The sequence below is a fragment of the Ascoidea rubescens genome (assembly GCF_001661345.1).
Source record: "Ascoidea rubescens DSM 1968 unplaced genomic scaffold ASCRUscaffold_18, whole genome shotgun sequence".
NCBI classification, from domain to species: Eukaryota; Fungi; Ascomycota; class Saccharomycetes; order Ascoideales; family Ascoideaceae; genus Ascoidea; species Ascoidea rubescens.
In genome coordinates, this window is record NW_017962930.1 from 1 (window position 1) to 18,951 (window position 18,951).

General features: G+C 33.7%; 6 protein-coding genes across 6 annotated transcripts; 2 read left to right on the forward strand and 4 right to left on the reverse strand.

Moving 5' to 3' along the window:
- Positions 1–40: 40 nt before the first annotated feature.
- Positions 41–3,527, reverse strand: ASCRUDRAFT_15546 (uncharacterized protein; the record flags this gene model as incomplete). The annotated part of the gene is made up of 1 exon (XM_020189347.1): positions 41–3,527. A coding segment is annotated over exon 1 (3,072 nt), but the record flags the coding sequence as incomplete, so codon positions are not given.
- Positions 3,528–4,868: 1,341 nt separating this feature from the next.
- CSE1 (importin-alpha export receptor) lies at positions 4,869–7,985 on the reverse strand (the record flags this gene model as incomplete). Its single annotated transcript, XM_020189756.1, has 2 exons — positions 4,869–5,314; positions 5,531–7,985. Coding segments are annotated over 2 exons (2,901 nt in total), but the record flags the coding sequence as incomplete, so codon positions are not given.
- A 359-nt stretch (positions 7,986–8,344) lies between these two features.
- ASCRUDRAFT_18168 (glycosyltransferase family 21 protein) lies at positions 8,345–9,751 on the forward strand (the record flags this gene model as incomplete). The annotated part of the gene is made up of 2 exons (XM_020189526.1): positions 8,345–9,539; positions 9,582–9,751. Coding segments are annotated over 2 exons (1,365 nt in total), but the record flags the coding sequence as incomplete, so codon positions are not given.
- Positions 9,752–9,974: 223 nt separating this feature from the next.
- Positions 9,975–12,125, reverse strand: ASCRUDRAFT_72554 (uncharacterized protein; the record flags this gene model as incomplete). The annotated part of the gene is made up of 1 exon (XM_020192089.1): positions 9,975–12,125. The coding sequence occupies one exon, from the start codon at positions 12,123–12,125 to the stop codon at positions 9,975–9,977; it is 2,151 nt and encodes a 716-aa protein (XP_020044680.1).
- A 528-nt stretch (positions 12,126–12,653) lies between these two features.
- On the reverse strand, positions 12,654–14,180 carry RNH70 (Rnh70p; the record flags this gene model as incomplete). The annotated part of the gene is made up of 1 exon (XM_020190012.1): positions 12,654–14,180. A coding segment is annotated over one exon (1,527 nt), but the record flags the coding sequence as incomplete, so codon positions are not given.
- A 1,162-nt stretch (positions 14,181–15,342) lies between these two features.
- Positions 15,343–18,866, forward strand: TFC4 (transcription factor TFIIIC subunit TFC4). Its single transcript, XM_020194037.1, has one exon. The coding sequence runs from the start codon at positions 15,451–15,453 to the stop codon at positions 18,769–18,771; it is 3,321 nt and encodes a 1,106-aa protein (XP_020044682.1). The 5' UTR covers positions 15,343–15,450; the 3' UTR covers positions 18,772–18,866.
- Positions 18,867–18,951: the final 85 nt, after the last annotated feature.

Here is an 18,951-nt window from a genome sequence, read left to right on the forward strand (position 1 = left end):
TCTTCTTTGTCAATTCAGCAATCTTGGTTTCATAACCAACGGTGATCTTCTTAATTTCAGATTTGTCAGATGATGTGCTGATGGATCTGTCAGATTCGATCTTCTTGTTCAATTCAGAAATCTTTGATTCGTAGCTGCTGATGACTTTCTTGTACTCAGAAGTCTTAGTAATGTCAACCTTAGTGCTGGTCAATTCAGTGATCTTCTTGTTCAATTCAGAAATCTTTGATTCGTAGTTGATGGTGATTTTCTGGATCTCACTTTTGTCTTCGATACTGACGTTCTTGGTCAAGATGTCAATCTTCTTGGTCAATTCGGTGATTCTGGTACGATATTCTTTAATTTCATTATTTTTTGTAGTTTCTGTTTGTTGTTTTACTTGTTCAATTTCTTTTTTTAGGGACATTATTTGTTGAGTGTATTCTTTTCTGATTGATTTAATTTTTGTATCGTGAGCATTGTTTATAATTACTAATGAATCTGCTCTTTTGATTGCATCTGATAGTTCTTTTTCGTATTTTTGTTTCAAACGAGCGATTTCATTGTTTTTATTGACACTGTTATCTGAGCCATTTTTGGTGATTGATCTTGAATTGTTTTCTAATAAATCTAATTTTGAAAGAAGGATTTTGTTTTCCTTTTTGTACTTTTGAAGATCGAGATTTGCTATTGTTAATTGTTCTTTTAATTGGATTAATTTTGAGTTGTCTAATTTCTTTTCGTCAAAGTTTGATTTGAAGTCATCAATTTGTTTTGACAATTCGAAAATATGCTTTTTAAAATCAATTTGGGATTTGTTGTCATCAATAGAAGGAGCTTTGCGGTTTTTGATGTTAATATTTTTAATGTGTTCATATAGGTATTTAAAGGAGTTGCGGCAATCGGATTGTAATTTTTGAAGTTGTGTATTTTGAATTAGAGATTTATCAAGATTGAAATTTAAGATATTTGATAGAGTTGAAAAGTTTGAATTCTTTTCAAATTCTAGGTTAGGGTTTGTAATAAAAGTAATGGCGTTTATAATTTCAGTGAACCATTGAATCAAGATTGAAGAAGTATTTGAAGAAACTAGGGATTGGTGAATACATTCAGGATCTTTGTTTGAAATTATAAAGTCTTCGTAATGTTGTTTAATGGCTTTTGATTGAATTAATTTATAAGTTATTTCATTTTCAATGCTGGATATTGAAGATTTAGTCAAGTTTAACAATTCGATGACATCGAGAACGAGTCTTTGGGAGGCTTTGAATTCAAAGTTTAGAGAGTTTTGAACACAAGAATTTGAATTGCTGTCTTTTGAAGATTTTATTTGTTTGAATTGGTCGTTGATGAATTTTTCATCTTTGTTATCAATTAGCTTTTGAATAGTATCTTGTTGATTTTCGATTTTGGATTCAATTTGTTTCAAGTAGGAGATGTAGAAGTCGTTGGAAGAAAAAGAATTTAAAAAATCTGAATGAAGATTTGTGTTTGAGATTTGAGATAAAGTAGAGTTGTTTAATGAAGAAGAGTTTTTTGAAGCGATAAAGTTTAGAGTATTTTTCAATTCATCAATTTCGATGTCACGAAGTAGGATATTTTTGTCAATAGAGTTTGACTGAATTTTAATGTTTTGGTCGAAATCATTTTTCTTTAAATTGGGGCTTAAGTAGGATTTCAAGCTAGATATTAGGGAGTTCTTAGTTGATAGATCCTTTTCTAGTTTAGAAATTTGATCAGACGTGGCTTGTAGTTTCTTTTGGAAGTTTGTTGTGACATTTGATAATTCGATTTTATGGAGGTCTTTTAGGGACTGAATGTTGTTGTTTAAAGAGGAGATGTGTTGATTTGACTGTTGAATAATTTTGTTTAAATCGTCGTTTAGTAATTTTTTTTGTTGGATTTCAAAGGATAGGTTTGATAATTGGGCATTTAGTTGGTTAATTTGTAGGGTTAGGGAGTCGTTGTTTTTGGATAGTTGCTGACTTTTGTTGATTGCCTTTTCGAGGTAACCATTAATTTCGTCTTCAAAGACATAAGGTTTGTAATCTGAATCGTTGAAGGATGAGTTTAGAGTTGATAACTGCTGCGATTTGAGGAGGAAGTCGTCGTTGAGTTTGGATAAGGAAGTTGATAAAGTGGCGATTTGTGCTTTTTGAGAATCTATTGAAGATTTCAAATTTGAGTTAAGCTGAGATTCGGATTGAAGAGAGTTCTTGAGACTTGAAAGGATTAGGTATGTTGAGGATATGAGAGAATCAGAGGGCTCAGAGGACTCAAAGGAATCAGAGGAATCAGAAACAGCATTTGAGTTTGAGTTTGAGTTTGAGTTTGAGTTTGAGTTTGAGTTTGCTTTGAGATCTGAAATTAGCTTTTCGTTTTTGTCTATGTTGAGTTTTAAGTCATTTATCTTCAAAATGGAAGAGGTGAGTTTGGAAGAGGACTCTAACAATAGGGCATTTTTCTCGTTGATTTCGGCCTGGACGGAATTGATCTCGGATTTCAAAGCGGAAAGTTGGGTCGAGAGAGTATCCCTTTCGTGGTTCAAGGAGACGTGTCTTACCTCGGTAACGCCGAGGGTAGAGTTTGCTTCCGAGCCTGATTCCGAGTGGGAGATAAAGTCGTGTTTGGAGAGAGTGATGGGAGAGTCGATGTTGGAGGTGATTTGGTGGATGAACTTGAGATTGTGGGAGCTGTCGTTTTTGGTGCTGGGTTGGGAGAACTTGGAGTCGTTGGTTGCAGATTTGTTGGACAACTTGGTTGAGTTTTGGTTGAGTTTGGACAATTTTTCAGTCAATTGCAACTTGTTCTTTTCCGAGGACTTCAACTGGTCTTCGAGCAATTGGTTCGTCTTTTTGAAGGTGTCGTTTTCAAAGACTAGGTGATTGGACTTTTCTTGGATTTTTTTCAAGTCTTGAGCCAATTGAATAACCTGGGCATTTTTTTTCTTGATTGTCTCGTGTTTGGAAACAATCTGCGATTCGAGGTCATTGTTGGCCTTTTGGATTTGTTGGGTGATTTCGTTTTTGAGCTCTTTGGATAGTTTTTTGGAAGAGTGGGAGTAGTAGCTACTGTCCATTATCTTTGTGAAAACAAAGGTGAAAACTGCAGAACCTAGGATTTCAGCCATCATTACTTGGTTCTTGGGGATTGAGCAGGGAACCTAAAGAATTGGATTAGGGTAATTTGGCTAAAGATATAAACAAATATAGGGATGGGAATATCGAATTGAGACAAACTGAATTCAATTAAGTCGAATATGAATAATAAATTAGATTAGTTAGGGGATAAACTGTTTTTTTGGATAGGTTTTGTTTTTTTTTGGGAGGGAGGGTCTTTTGAGGAGACAATAGAGCTGGTACAGCAAAAGTGGTGTGCAGAGAAAGAGAGAAAAGTGAGCAAGAGAGAAAACAGTGGTCTTTTATAGCAGTGGAAAGTGTGGTGCCTCTGGAGACAAATTGCATCTATTTTCTGGGTAGAACCAGCTTTTTTCTGCAGACTGGAAAGGAAGCACCTCCAATTGGGGCCAATTGGGTTTGGAATAGGCTGCCCCAGCTCCAGCATCACTTCCCCAGTATTTTCTCCTGCTGCGTGGTGAGAAATACTTCGGACCTTACGCACCAACCGCACGGATCATGCACACACGTTCACACCTATTTCTGCACGTGCTGTGGAGGTGGGTTGCTTTCTATCTTGCTCAGCATCCAGACCTCAGCACGGGTGCTCCTTCCCCATACGCGCAGGGCCTGCGGCCAGGTAACTTCTCCCTTGCCGCACCGAAGCAGGCCGTCGCTAAGGAGACCCGAGGCTTCCGGATTGTGTTTCATTCCGAGAGATTCAAGCGCTTTGCTGCCACATACAACAGCGACTGCTGATTGGTGGTTGTTAACTGGAGGCCGCAGCAACCAGAGTTTTGTTGCATTGTGCTGCGCTGGAAAAGACTCCTGTCTTCTGGCTTTTATTTGTGACTTTCTCTTTTCGAGCAGCCTCATCCCGCCATAGCTTGCCCCATTGAGACTCAACCCAGAGCAGCATCGCAACAGCCAAAACATGCCTCTGTGTAAGATGAGATATGAGTAGATGCTGATGATAGATACATATAGACAGTTAGAAAATAGCCTTATTTAGACTTTTTCACTCTTTTGTGGCCAGTTTGACGCAGCTCGGCTATCGTTTCTAAGCTGGCCACAAGCCAAACTCACCTTCCTCATGATTCAAGCCTCAAGATGGGTTTTCATAAGTAATTTTGGTTTCTTTTACATCTCGCCCAACCTGAATCTGAAACTCTGTTGTCATAGGCATGAGGATTTAACTTTCAAACCAACTTTCTCAAGTGTCACTTTTTTAGTTTTACTTTCAACAATTACCTTTTTACCTTTTTACTTTATTGTCCCAGTGTATTTGTTTCTTTATTTGCTCGTTTTTCTTGCTCGAAATTTTATTCAGCTCTTGTCTTAAATAAAATCATTCCGATTTTTGTCTCTTATGTTAAATTCCACTACCCAATAATTCAAATTTCACAGTACCTTATACAATTTCTTTTTACATTGGCTTTATCTCACTTGGTATCCATTATTTCATATTGATTTCATATTTTATTATATATCTCTCATATCTCATATATAACCATGAAATAACTATTTAATACCCATTACTTAATTTTTGCATGCCACTTGCATACCATTTGTATGCAATTTGCATCTCATTTGCATCCCATTTACATGCTTACTAACTCAATTCTTAGAATAGAATGGAATATTCTCTTCTATGCTATTCTATTCTAATAATTATTAAAATCTTATTCCCTAATAATTCATATTGCCACTATTCAAAATTCTTTGGGACTCCATAGACAATTTGGGAACAACTTGTGAATAAATGAAATTCCCACTATTATCATCAAGTCTTTTCAATGTCTTGATAATAAAAAAAACAGCTCCGTTTGTATTATTAATCTCAGGGACTGGGTCGACCCTCTTATTCCCAACAATAACCAACTTGGAAAAACTAGAACCAAATACATATTCTGATATATCAATTTCGTTACTCATCCTATTTTCATTATTTTCACCCAATTTGTTGAACTCAGACTTATACCCAATATCAATCAACTTATCCAATGTCTTTATAAAAAACTTGTTGTATTTTCCTTCAATAAATTCCGCATTTTTGCAAATTAACTTAATTATCCCAACCAAAATAATCTTTCGTTCCTTTAAGTTATTTGTGATATTAACCAATGATTTAAAAATAAACGCTTCGTAAATATTCCCAAACAATCCATCTTGAATTTGATCAATAAATTTAATTACAAATTTTCCTCCTAATACATTTACTTTTTTCAACTTATTTCTCTTTCCAATATTATTATTATTATTATTATTATTATTATTATTATTATTATTATTATTATTATTATTATTATTATTATTATTATCATTATTATTATTATCATTATTATTATTATTAATATCATTTCCATTTCCATTCTTTACTTGTGCGCTTCCTTTCTCTTGCCCGTATTCATTTTCATAATCTTCATCATATATACTCAAAGTGGCCAAAAATAAAACAAATCTCTTAACATATTGCTCAGTTTTCCCATTTTGTAATCGAGTCAACAAAATTCTTGCAATCTCCTCAATATATGGTTGCAATCTATTCAACTTAATATGAAGTAAAATACTCTCCAAAATATCAAACCCATATTTATCATTGACCACCGACGAAATCAATTTTTGAAACACTCCCAATAATCCAACTAAATTATCATCAAACACATTTCCATCAACTTCAATAATATCAACAATGAGTCTGGAAATTGCTGGAATATTTCCTCGGTATTCCCAAATGCTTGGTGACAATATTGGTTTGATAAGATTTCTATAATAGTTTGGCAACTCTTTATCATAACTACCATCATCCGAATATAACTCCAACAATTGGCACAAAATTTGAAATACATACGGAATAAACTCAAACACTTCTCTTCCCAATAATGTTAAAAACTTGGGTATAATTAAATCCATAAACTTTCCTATTTTTTCTTTATATTGCCCACAATTTCGTAATATAACTGCCGCTATTGCTTCAAATGAATAATGTGTAAACTTAGGATTCGATGGATTAGTTCCAATTATCTCAATGATACTTATTAGTTGATTTAATATCATATTAACATATTCCTCATTATTTGAAAAATTATCTTCACAAACCAATAACACCCTCATTAAACATTTCATTAAATACTCGTTTTCTGCCAATTTTTCGGGTGTGAAATAATTCTTCAATATTAATGTAAATAAATTGTTTATCAACTCTTCTCCAATTGGTTTGATATCATTTTTACTGAAAATTGGTTCATCGTTTCCATTATTACCAGCACCACTGGCAATATTATTGTTGATATTGTTATTTATTGATGAGGTTCTTAACGATAAAATTTTCTCAATTGTAATTGCCGTGTATGAGTAAACAATATAATTTTCATCTAGTAAAAGTTTGGTTAATATTGGAAAGATTTCAATAAATTGTTGTTTTGTTAATTGATTTCTAAACAAGTAAATGTATTTAACTGCATCAACTTTTAAAATTGGATGACAGTTAGTTGATGTTAAATCCGATGCAATATTATCTGAAAAAAATTGAACAATATCAACCAATAAGTTTGTTGAGGTTATTCCAACATTTGTAATTGATCCCTTTGCGGCTAACGAAATGAATAGATTATTAGCTGTATCCTTTTGTTTCCAGTTATTAATTGGATCTTGCGAATATTGCAATAAAAATTGATTGATGAATTTTAATACAATTTCAGTTATCTTAGTTTCGTCTTTATCTTTCAACTCTCTTAAGAAATCAATAGACGATCTTCTTCTAGTATCTGAATCAGACCCTTCTAAATCCCTTCTAATGTATTCAATTGGATCATCTTCAAATAACTCTTCATCGTATTCTCGAAGAGTAATATTAGGTAAAATAATTTGAAACAATATTTCATTTAATGCTTGGTCAGTACTGAATACTTTATTATATAAAGACGAGATTTTAATAACTGATGTTAAAAATGACAAACATTTTGATGTCAATAAATCAAACTTTTCATCTAGTGTCAATTTTGTAGTTAAAAGTGAATAAACAATCTCAGTAAATGCTTGGATGCGAGATTTCTTGAAAACATCTTGATATCTGCTGACATATAGTTGAATCAAATCAACGATTGACGATTTTATTTTGAGTAAAGTTTCTTCATTATTATAATTATCAGCACTAATCTCCAATTTGAGATACTTAAGTAATAAATTCATACCAACATTAATATTGTCTTCAAAAAACTCAGGAATGTCTTGACAATTGAAATCGTAATAAACTTTAACAATCAAAAGTAGATTTTGTAATAAAATATTGGAATCAGGAGTCAAATCAATCAATCTATCAGTATTGACAAATAATTCTAAAAAGGGCTGGGAAAATTTTTCTATAACCAATTTGATCTCAAGAAACAAGTCATCAGATCTAAATAATGGCCGCCATTTTTTAAAGATTGAGTGAGCAACAATTAAAACACCATTAACAATATTGGGATCGTTGCCATTGTTAACTAAATTGGAAACCAAATCATCAATTAAATTGGTCCAGTTTTGAGGAAAGTCAGAATCAGCGATGATGGAGATTGAATCAGCAATTTGCAATTGCAAATTTTTAAAGGATGTCAAGTTGATCATTAAACCAACGATTTTGGACTTGATTAGTTGAACCTGGTTCACGTCTAGCTTGTAGTTGCCATTTTCATCAATCCATTTTCTCTTGATAAAGTTTTTGAAAAACAATGAAGCAGCCAATCTGGTGTTAAGACCTAGAGCAGCATTTTCCACAATCTCCAAAAGAATAATGGCAAAACTGGGAATGGAGGTCTCCAACGACTTCAAGGACCTCTCAGACTGGTTGGCGGTGGCAGGATTGAGAGACAGGTTAAGAAGAGAAACAATAGTTTGAACATCGGCCATGTTGAACTATAGGTGTCTTGTGCAGCTGGATAACAACGTAGAATAGCAAAGGAAGAGGAAGCTGGTGAAGAGGAGTTCACTGTCTGTGTTGTTTTCGCCCACTGAAAAATTCTGTAAACAAACATCCGAGCCCTGATCCAGCTTAGGGCTCTAACCGGCTGGATCAGAATCAAATCTCAAATCTCAAATCTCGCACTTTTAAACCATCCCAGTTTTGAGATCTCAAGTCTCTGTTATACTCACCAATCTTGACAGAACAACTTGAAGCACCAAGCCATACGCTGCTAGGAAACATGGCGCTGTCTCCAAACGACTCTGGCTACTCTGTGTTGGTAATTGCCTTCGCTGTGGTTGTTTTTGTATGGTATCTTGCGGTTTTGACGTTAGCCTACTCTGGTGTTTTTGAGATATTTACCACCTTCAGGCAGATCAAGAAAATACCAGCTGTGACAGACCCAGAACTGCTTGCTGGAGTCACAATAATACGTCCCTTGAAAGGAATCGACACTGAGATCGTTCATTGCCTCGAATCATCTTTTTTGCAAACCTACCCTTCGAACAAGTTTGAAATCATCTTTTGCGTTGAATCCTCCAATGATCCTGTCATCTCCATAGTGCAAGAATTGATCAAAAAGTATCCGAAGATTGTGTCTCGACTTTTGATTGGAGATTCGAGCCATCCTGATCATTTTGGGCCCAATCCGAAGATCAATAATCTTGCTAAGGGGTTTTTAAAGGCCAAATTTGACATCATATGGGTCATGGATTCAAATGTGTGGGCATCTAATGGCTGTTTAATGAGATCTGTTCTCTCATTTTCGAAAAAAAATAACAAAGTAAAAGTGGTCCATCATCTTCCGTTGGGCATTTCTTTTATTTCGAAATCAAGCAATGATTTAGGATCGAAATCTGATGAAATGTTTTTAAAGACTTCTCATGCAAAGTTCTATGCTGGTTTTGATAAAGTCTCGGTGGCGCCATGTGTCAATGGGAAATCAAATCTATATAGAAAGAGTGATATCGATTTAGCTGTTCAAAACATTGGAATGGGCCACATTCCTTCGACAAATGGTCAATCTGGAGACTTGAAAGCTGATGCTGCTTATTATTCTCAGTTTCCTGGTTATGGTATCAGATACTTTTCCAAATTCATTGGAGAAGATAACATGATTGCGATAGCATTATGGAATATCCATGGTAGAACTGCTTTCTCGGGGGATTGTGTCATACAGCCTTTGGAAAATTTCTCGTTATCTGCATTTTCCAGTTTGAAAAAATATTGCATACGCAGAGCAAGATGGCTCAGAGTTCGTAAATATATGGTTTTGGCTGCCACCTTGTTAGAACCAACCACTGAATGCTTTGTGAGTGGTATTGGTGCATCCTTCTCAGTCGCTGTTTTGTTTTTGAAGTCAAATTATCTTTTCTCATACACTTATTTTTGTTGTCATATTTTTTTTTGGATTTTAACCGACTATTTTCAATTTCATATATTGCTAAAATACTCTGGAGCAGATGATCCTCGTTATTCACAGGAAATCCCATTTTTTGTCAGTAATAATTATAATGGATTTTCCACTGATGATTACAATCCAGTTTTAAGTAGTCAATCATCTCACTATAGAAATCTAAAACAATGGTTGCCTATATGGCTATTAAGAGAAACTTTGGCATTGCCAATTTGGATATATGCAATGTGTGGTCAATCAATTGATTGGAGAGGAAGACCATTCAGAATAAGAAGTGATTTAACTGCTGAAGAAATAATTAAGCAAAATTTATGAAAAAAAAAAAATTGAAAATTGAAAAAAAACAAACGTATTTCTGTTTTTAATTGCTTTGCATTTGTTTTTTTGTTTTTTTTGTTTTCAAATAAAAACAAAAAGATCAGACCATCTCGGATCTGATTTATATATGATATATAGCTTAGTCTACAATTAGCATAATAGCTCTATATTCAAGGCTATTAATCATGCTTGTTTCAATGGATTACGATTTTACTTTTACTTGGCCAATGTCAGCTAGCACCCAAAACCCAAATGTATTTTCGGGAAATCGATCCTTTTTGTTATTGTCATACTCAACGCTGGAATTTAAATCTGAGATGGTTTTTTTAATAACTTTGATGCTAACAAATATTGGCACTTTCAATGGATAATTGTATTGGCTAAAGTTGGACAAATGTATGTCTAATGGAATACAGCACCAATTATCACCACTATCAAAGGGCATATTATTAGATGTAAAAAATTCAAATTCATCTTTATCTGGCGATGAGGATGAAGAGAAAAAAGAGTTTTGTGGAAATTTCTTAGAAAGACTTGTGTCATTGTCATTGGTTGCTTTTGGAGCCAAGTTTTTTTCATCTTCGTTTAGTGGCAAGACTGGAGTATCTGGGGTTTTTAGCAAAAATTCCCTTTTGGTGCCTAAAGATGAATCAGAGATTGGGCTCAAAGATAAATCATCCAATTCTTGAAGTTTTTTTCTTTTAATTTTTCTATTAGACAATTCCAAAATTGATAATTTGGATGATTTTGAATTTAATTCTAAAGATGGAATTCCTTTTATGAAGTTTTCTATCTTATTCAATTTATGTAAAATCTTAGAACTATCGTCATTTAAATCGTCATTATTTTCCAAAAAAGTATTGTCATTAAGATCATTATTATTATTATTATTATTATTATTATTATTATTATTATTATTATTATTATTATTATTATTATTATTATTGTTGTTGTTGTTGTTGTTGTTGTTATTTGTATTTTTTGTTAGGGAATACTTGCCGTTCAAAGTGAAAAGTGAACAAGGCAAAGATATTTCAGTTTTGAAAATATTATTAGAAACAGAGTGAGTTGAAATAGATATATCCAATTCGTAGGATAAATAATCGTTTCTGAAAAACAAAAGATATCTTAAAAAGGAATTGGGAATTAGTTTATAGTTATTATCATATTTATAGTTATCATTATCATTACCATTTATTAGAAATTTATTATAGGAATTGATTTTTTTGGGAATTTTCATCAATTTCATTGTGGGTAAATAATCATAGGCATTTAGAGATTTGTAAAATTTAAAGGATTTAATATCGTCGTCTGGTTTTATTAATAAATTTTTACAAGCTTTGCATTTGTAAGAAAATTTCGCCTTGAGTTTTTTGAGTAGTGGGAGTAAGTCCGAATTTAGATTTTTTGAGTTTTGATGTAAATCTGAAATTGAGATAAATTTATTCTTTTCGATATTAGATTCTATGAATTGTGAGGGTGATTTATTGAATTGGTTTAATGATAGTAAGTTACTTGAATCTTTTTGCAATGAAATTGATTTGGCATTATTTATGTCTTGCTCCTCATCGAACTTTTGGACAGAAAACCCATTGTGAAGACTTTCATTAGTATTGCTGCCAATAAGAGAATGAGATAAAAAGGATGAATTGGAAGACGAGGAAGCAAGCGAAAAGGAATTAAGCGAGTCTGAGATTCTTAAGGATGAAAAGCCAGACAATAATAGGTTTATATTTTGGCCTGATAAAGATTTCATCAAGGACAATCTTTTTTGAAGCTTAATTTGCGATCTGTAGTTTGATTTAAGTTTTCTGTAGTATGAATTAGAGAGAGAATCATCTGAACACTGTTGAATATGGTCTGTTAGAGAAATTGAGAGATTGGGCTTTATGGTTTGATACTTATAGCTGCAATAGGAGCACTTGAAATTGTAAACACTGGGGCTTGTTGGAGAAACAGCACCAAGGGAGACTGGTGTTGTAGGCGACGAAGATGTGGTTGTGATGGTCAAATTCGAGTTGCAAATTGGACACTGGAAACAGTTTCTGTTGCAGAAGTTTGATATTGACGAGCCTGAATGCCCTGCCAGAAGAGTGCGACTTGTGCTGTCAGTATTGTCGATGTTGGTCAAGCAGCTGGGGCAGTATGTCGACACAACCTCTGGTTCAATGCATTTGGGACATCTAACTGCTAGACAGTTATCGCAAAACAACAAGTTGGAGAGAGGATAGAGGGTGCTGGGGTCGTTTATCTTTGAGGGTATGCTATCGTTGGGCGAGCCATGTTCATGTTCAGGAGATGGCTGTCTGTGGCCCACTGGCTCAGAGCAGGGACAATAGATATAACAGTGCATCAGGAAAGAGAAAAGAACAGTGGTGTCTGCTGGTTTTGCTGCCTGAGAGGCTTCTGATCAGTGCAGCTGTTGCTCAAAAGCGGTTCAAGAGTCTTTCAAATTTCAGATCAGCTTTAAAAACTCAATTCCAAAGCTTAGTCACAGAGTGAACTTTGCAGCAATGCAGCAGTTTCTGCCAACATTGGTTCTATATATCGCTTTCCCCTATATAAATAACAAAGGTTTGGTCCATAATTTGTGAAGTTATTAAAAAAAATAGAAAAAAACAAACTTCGAGATACTACACATCATCATAATCTTGAATTAATAAATATCCAAACGTCGTGGAGAAAAAAAAAATATTATACACATTGTATCATACACTTATTCATTTTCACTGTCTAAAACACTTTCGTTATCCTCTTTTTTGATTCCAATAAAAGTCACAGCATCTCTTGCTTGTACTGTATATTTTCTGAGATTTTCTGCATCTTGCGAATTCCAAGTAGCAGAGATTTCTGACAACTTTTTTATTTTGAATTGGTTATTAAAATCTCGTTTCTGGTTCTGTAATTGAATCATATCTCTTGTGTCACCACTGCCAGAGCATATTATTAACATCGATGAACTAGGCAAGCTTTGGTGAATTTTTTTCAATCTAGCATTCAATCTCTTACAATGTGTTTCGTGGATGCGATCTTCTGAATTGTCTTTACCACTTTCAGCGTGCTCGTCATCAGTATTTGTATTAAAATCATTAGTATCAGTATTTGATGAAGGTTTAAAAGTTTTGGGTTTTTCAACCCAGTTTAATCCAAACTCCAATTCCCTTAATTTACCAAGAATAAAACGATATTTAGATGCGTTATCTACGATATTTTGAGTTATCTCATCATCGTTAAAACACTGAATCCTTTTCTCAAATTCGTTTTCAGTAACTGTTGGAATTACCTCGTCATTACACGACGGATGTTGAAACTTGTAATTCGATGTATAATCCAATATTAATGTCTTTCCGATTTTGGTCTGGGAATTCAATCTTTTGAATATCGTTTGTTGATCACCAATATTAATGCCGAAATTGATCCCATTCTGAAGTTTTAGCCTGGTTAGTGACATACAGGTTTTGGCATCTTCAATTGAAGAATGTCCCTTGTTACCTATTTGAATCTTGGAATTCAAGTACTTTAATGCTAACCATTTTAAGCTTGGCTTTGAAGGAGGCCCCTTGGGATGCTCATAAATTACAGAAGTATCAATTATCAAAGGATGCTTTATAAAAAGAACATTCAAATCACTTTCCAATGAGTGTCCAATCAAAAAATCACTAGAAGAAACAATCGATAAAAGTTTAGCTTGAACATCTTTTAAAGTTACAGTCACATTTTCCAAAATTTCCTCAGTGATACCAGAGTATTCGGTTAAATAATTAGTAATTGGCTCGCTTGGTTTGACATAGCTATCAAAAACTATATTGTAATTATAATCAATAAGCGATATTCTTGTTAAAACTTTGCCATTTTCTGACTCGCACATTTCACAATCCATTGCAAATGTTTTACAACCAGGATGTTCAAAATCTATTGTTTCCACCCAATTTCCAGTACACGACTCACCTCTATCTAATTTTGAATGGATAGGATAGTTTTGAGAAACTAATAAATTATGAGTCATTAGCAAATTAAATAGAGTTATTTTTCTCTTTGGTCCAGAAGACGTCTTTAATGTTTTTTTTTCTTTTTTGGTTAAAGGAACATTAGTCAAAGATGCAAAAGAGGAATAAAGAGATTCCCTATTGCCAGGTGCAACTGTGGGAAATATACAATCAAACTTATCACTGAAAAAATCCAAATGATTATCAATTGAACAATTGCCGATAATTTTCTGTGGTTGAAAAGTTTTGGTAAAATCACTCAAATTTGTAAATAAATCAGCTGATAAACCAGGAACAAATAAGAATACCAAGTTTCTGATCTTAGATCGATTTGTAATATTGATCCAACTTAGTTTATTTGTAGAATAATCGTGAAATACATATAAAATCAAATCTCTTAAATCTGGCACTGTTAATTTTTTTTGCTTCGCATTGAATTCACTGAATTTTATTGACATTAAAGCTGGTTTCAAAAATTTCTTTTTTTTAATTTGGGAAAACTGTGCAGAATTAGATATATTTATACTTGATCTCCTCCTTTTTTGAGACTTGTGGGAAGAATCAACGACAAAAGGTTTTAAAAACGGCATTTTTGACTTTAATGCCAACTCTGAATCTGAATCTGAATCTGAATTTAAACTTGAGTTTGCGTTTGCGTTTGTATTCAAGCTTCCACCTAAAGCTGGACTTATGTCGGTTTTTGCTTTTGCTTTTGCTTTTGAGCTCAAATTTGATCTAATAGGAGTGTGTTTATTGGATTTGGAGCCAAATCTGTTTGAAGAATTGGAAAGATGTTTCTTGTGTTTGGATATCTTCGACGGACTTCCTTTGGGCTTTGAAGAGAGCTTATGAACCAAGTGAGAGGTTTTTTTTGAATCTTTGAGCTCATTTTTCAAATCACTTTCCGAATAACTATTTGGAGATGACAACGATAGCAAAATGTTTTTCTTTTCGTTATTTGAGACAGTGATGCTTAGTCTGGCAACCCTTTTGTGAACATCTTGGTCATGATCCATCTTGAGATCCAAATGACGTTTGGAGCCACTCTGAAAGTCTCTTTTGATGTTATTGGTGCTGCTACCACTTAACAAGCCCTCATCCAAGTTGGTTTTGGGGTGCTCGTCATCATTTAGAGCTTTGGTAACAATGATCTTGGTTGAAGCCATCTTGAAGACGATATCTACCAGCTTACTTGCTGCTTCCAGATGATTCTTTATATATTAAGCGAAAGATATCACGCACATTTCACGTGGAGTGCGAGTGTAATAAGTCTTACAATCGTAGCTATAATACAATCCGTTATTTGGTTATTTACAGATTATATTAACTCTTATTTATGGTAGAATAATATGTATTTAGCTAATCTTTTGTAAAACTTATTCTTTCTTGTTCTTTTTTTCTTTTAATTCCTGTTGAAAATCCTACTCTATATATTGATATTTCTATTAAACTTGGGGCGGTCTGCTTCAAGAACTGAAACACTATTTGTGACGAGTCCCTTTTGAATTGAGTCTTGCTTTGATTACCTAATAAAATCATGTGTCATAAGAATTGCACACGAGAATATGGCAACTTTATCTGTGGGTTGGTCTCACATCTCCAAACAGAAACAGTAAACAACTCCAACAGACCTGGATATCAGGATATCAAGATATTAGGATATCAAGATATTCAGTCAATTCTTCTGTGTCAATGTCTCTGGGTGGGAGAAAGACAAGGAGGTCGTTGAGGACCTCGATCAAAAGAAGATACAAAGAAGTTCACGAAGACGACGGATCGGGATTTGGCGAAACAGACAACGAATTTGAGCTATTAAAACAACCAGAAGACAATAGTGTGCCAATCCAACAAAGCGAGAGAAATAAAGCACAATCAAATGTTCAGAACCATTGTAATCAAAATCCAGAAGCGATTTTTGATAACATTGATTCCATACAAAGATTTATTCGAAGTGATGATGACGACGACGATAAGGATTCATCGTCCCGCTCTAATTTATCTATCAATGGCTTATTATTTGGCGACAACGACGACGACGATGATGATGTTTATGACGACAGTGATTATATTTCAGATGGGAATCTAAACTCTACAAATGCAGGAAACACTTCTAAGAGAAAAACAACGAATAAGATTAAAAAAAATATACTCAATAATACTAATATCGAAGAAAACAACGACGAAAAAAGTGATGGCAATGAAAATTTTGGTGATAGCGATTTTGATATGGATAACACTGGCAATTCGGATTTTTATGATTCGGATGATGAGATTATTGCACCAAATTCTGATTCTTTCAAGAACATGTTAAGAAGTGCTGGTAATTTTAAAGTTAAAAGTAAAAAAAAGTCCAAAAACGCTAGAGGTAGTGGTCAAAGACCACGAAAAGAAAGAGAGTTAGAGCCTGAAGTCCGTATGTTGTTATCTCAAGCCAACGAAGCGTTTGTTCAAGGTGATATGGAAAAGGCTGAAAAGCTATATTTGGATGTAATTAAGCTTGATGCAAAATGTTACTCTGCTTACAAAACTATCGGTGATATTTATAAACAGAAAGGTGATTTAGAGGGCTGCTGTAATATCTGGTTTGTGGCTGCGCAAAATAATCCTAGAGATGCTCAGTTCTGGTCAAATGTTGGTGAACTAAGTAAGGAATTGGGTTTTCATAGCCAGGCTATTCATTGTTATACAAGGGCAATATGGGCTGATCCAAAAGACCATAAAGCAATTTATAATCGTGCTTTAATTTACAAAGAAACACGTCAATTCGGTAAGGCTTTAAATGGATTTCAAAAGCTCCTTGAATTATTTCCATCCGAAACTAGTATAATCAGAGAACTCGCTTCTGTTTACTCCCAACAAAACCGTAACAACGAAGCAATTGATATGTATTTAAACATTTTTAATCAAAATAGAGCTATGTTGCAAGCGGAAAATGATTCTATTCCAAACTTTGGTTGGTCTGAACTAAACATATTGATGGAACTATACTCCAAGTTAACTGCATGGGATATCGGGTTGAAAAAAAGTAAACAAATCTCCAGGTGGATTCAAAATAGAGATGATGAAACTTGGTGGGACTTGGTAGATAACGATTCCGAGTTTGATGTTAGAAGGTCTACAAATCAAAAATACATGTCATTACCACAAAGCTTAAAGGATAGGGAAAACATCTTACCAATTGATATCCGTGTTAAATTTGGTTTGTTTAGATTAAATTTGAATGATATTCCAGAGGCTCTAAGACATTTTGAATTTCTTTTGGAGCAAAATGCCAGAGATGTGTCTGATTTAAATCTTGAAGTTGGAAAAGCTTTGCTAAATAACTATCTTTATTCCGAAGCACTAAAGATTTTTGCCCCATTGTCATACATTGACGAATTTAATACAGTTGGATTAGTAATGCAATTGGCTAAGTGTTTACAAGAAACAGATGATTATCAACAAGCTATATCAGCTTATCAGTCAGTTATCGAGATTGATCCAGAAAATATTGAAGCAAAGTTAGCATTAGCTGAGATTTATATCTATTTGGAGGATAACGAACGTTCAAAGGCCTTGCTAGATGATATTAATCAGCAGAGAATTCGAGAAAAAACCAATTCAAATGAGGAAAAAACACGCGAAAAAGAAGGTGAAACACCAAAACTAGTTGTGATCAAAAAAGGAGGTATAATTAATGATAATATTAAAATGAGCCAAAAGCCACGCAAGCTTAATGAACAGGAGAAAGAGCAAAGAGAAAAAGAGCTAACAGCTAAAAATGTTGAAATATATAACCGATTAAAAAGATTATATCCGTCGGTTGAGAATGAAAAAAATCCCATTGCAGCAGATGCCTGGCTTCATTTATGCTCCGAGTTAATCGAACATTTTTTGAATGTTAAATATTTTATTCCCAAGGAAAAACTAGATTATCTTGGTAATATGATCAAGTATAGAGAGGGTCATTTAGATATTGAAGAGAGATTAGCCAAAATTCAACAAATGCATGATGGGTTAATTGATACAATCAAAACGAAGGGTATATTTGATATTGAATATAATCATATGCAGGAAATCATGAAAGCACAACTGTTTAGAGGATTAAGTTTTGATGAATGGTTCGAACTATTTATGCAATACTCATTGTTTTTATGCCTGTTTCAAAAAAATAAAAGATCTTTAGAGATATTAGAAATTGCAAAAAACATAGTGATTTTTCAAAATGAAAAAAATAGAAAGTTAATGAGTTTGGTAGAATTGTCGATGGGTTTGATGACAAATAATTTTGAGCTAATTGTTACAAACTTACGACATGTTTTGAATTATTACCAATTTTCAAGAGATGCATATAGATTATTTTCATTATGCCTACCGTCGGGACAAGAATCAATTGATACATATATATCATTAAACCATCAAAAATATTTTTTGAGACAAATCAAAGCTTGGGATTCTGTCAGATATAAGAAAGAGATTAACGGCCAGGCAAAACTTATAAATGATTACTCGAATCTTGATATAAGTGAAGAGAACCCATACTTAATCATTTTGTATGGAGCGTTGTTATACGCTGGAAAAAGTTATGCACCAAGTTTGGGATATTTCAGTAAGATATACAAAAGGTTTCCAAATGATCCATTGGTTTGCTTGTTAAATGGATTGGCCCATATTCATAGAGCAATGCAAAGATTGACAACCAACCGTCATTTGCAAATACTCCAAGGAATCACATACATAATCGAATATTTCAAGATACGACAAGACCAAGGGATATTTGAGTATCAAGAAGCACTATATAACTTGGGAAGAACGTTTCATCTAATAGGGTTGACTTCTATTGCTGTTGAGCTCTACGAAAAGGTTTTATCCATGGAAATACCTGCTATCAAAAAAGAATCAAGCGAGTATAAGGAAGATGCATCAACCTTTGATCTAAAAAGAGAGACAGCGTATAACCTTATTATGATATACAATTTCAGTGAGAATTATGAATTGGCAGCAGAAATCATGAATAAGTACTTGACTATATAGGTGCACTGCCCTAAATGCTGTTCTATAATATAATATAACACTGTTTTATATAACACTGTTTTATATAATCTGCGATAACATTACCAATAGCTTACATAAACACCGGGTTTTCGCGGACAAAGCTTTGCCGGATAAAACGTTACCCTGTTTCAGAGCCGGCGGAAATTGGAAGTAGAAAAC

Bases quoted from the DNA above. Each gene is read 5' to 3' on its own strand.
- TFC4 (XM_020194037.1), top strand. From the start codon at position 15,451: ATGTCTCTGGGTGGGAGAAAGACAAGGAGGTCGTTGAGGACCTCGATC.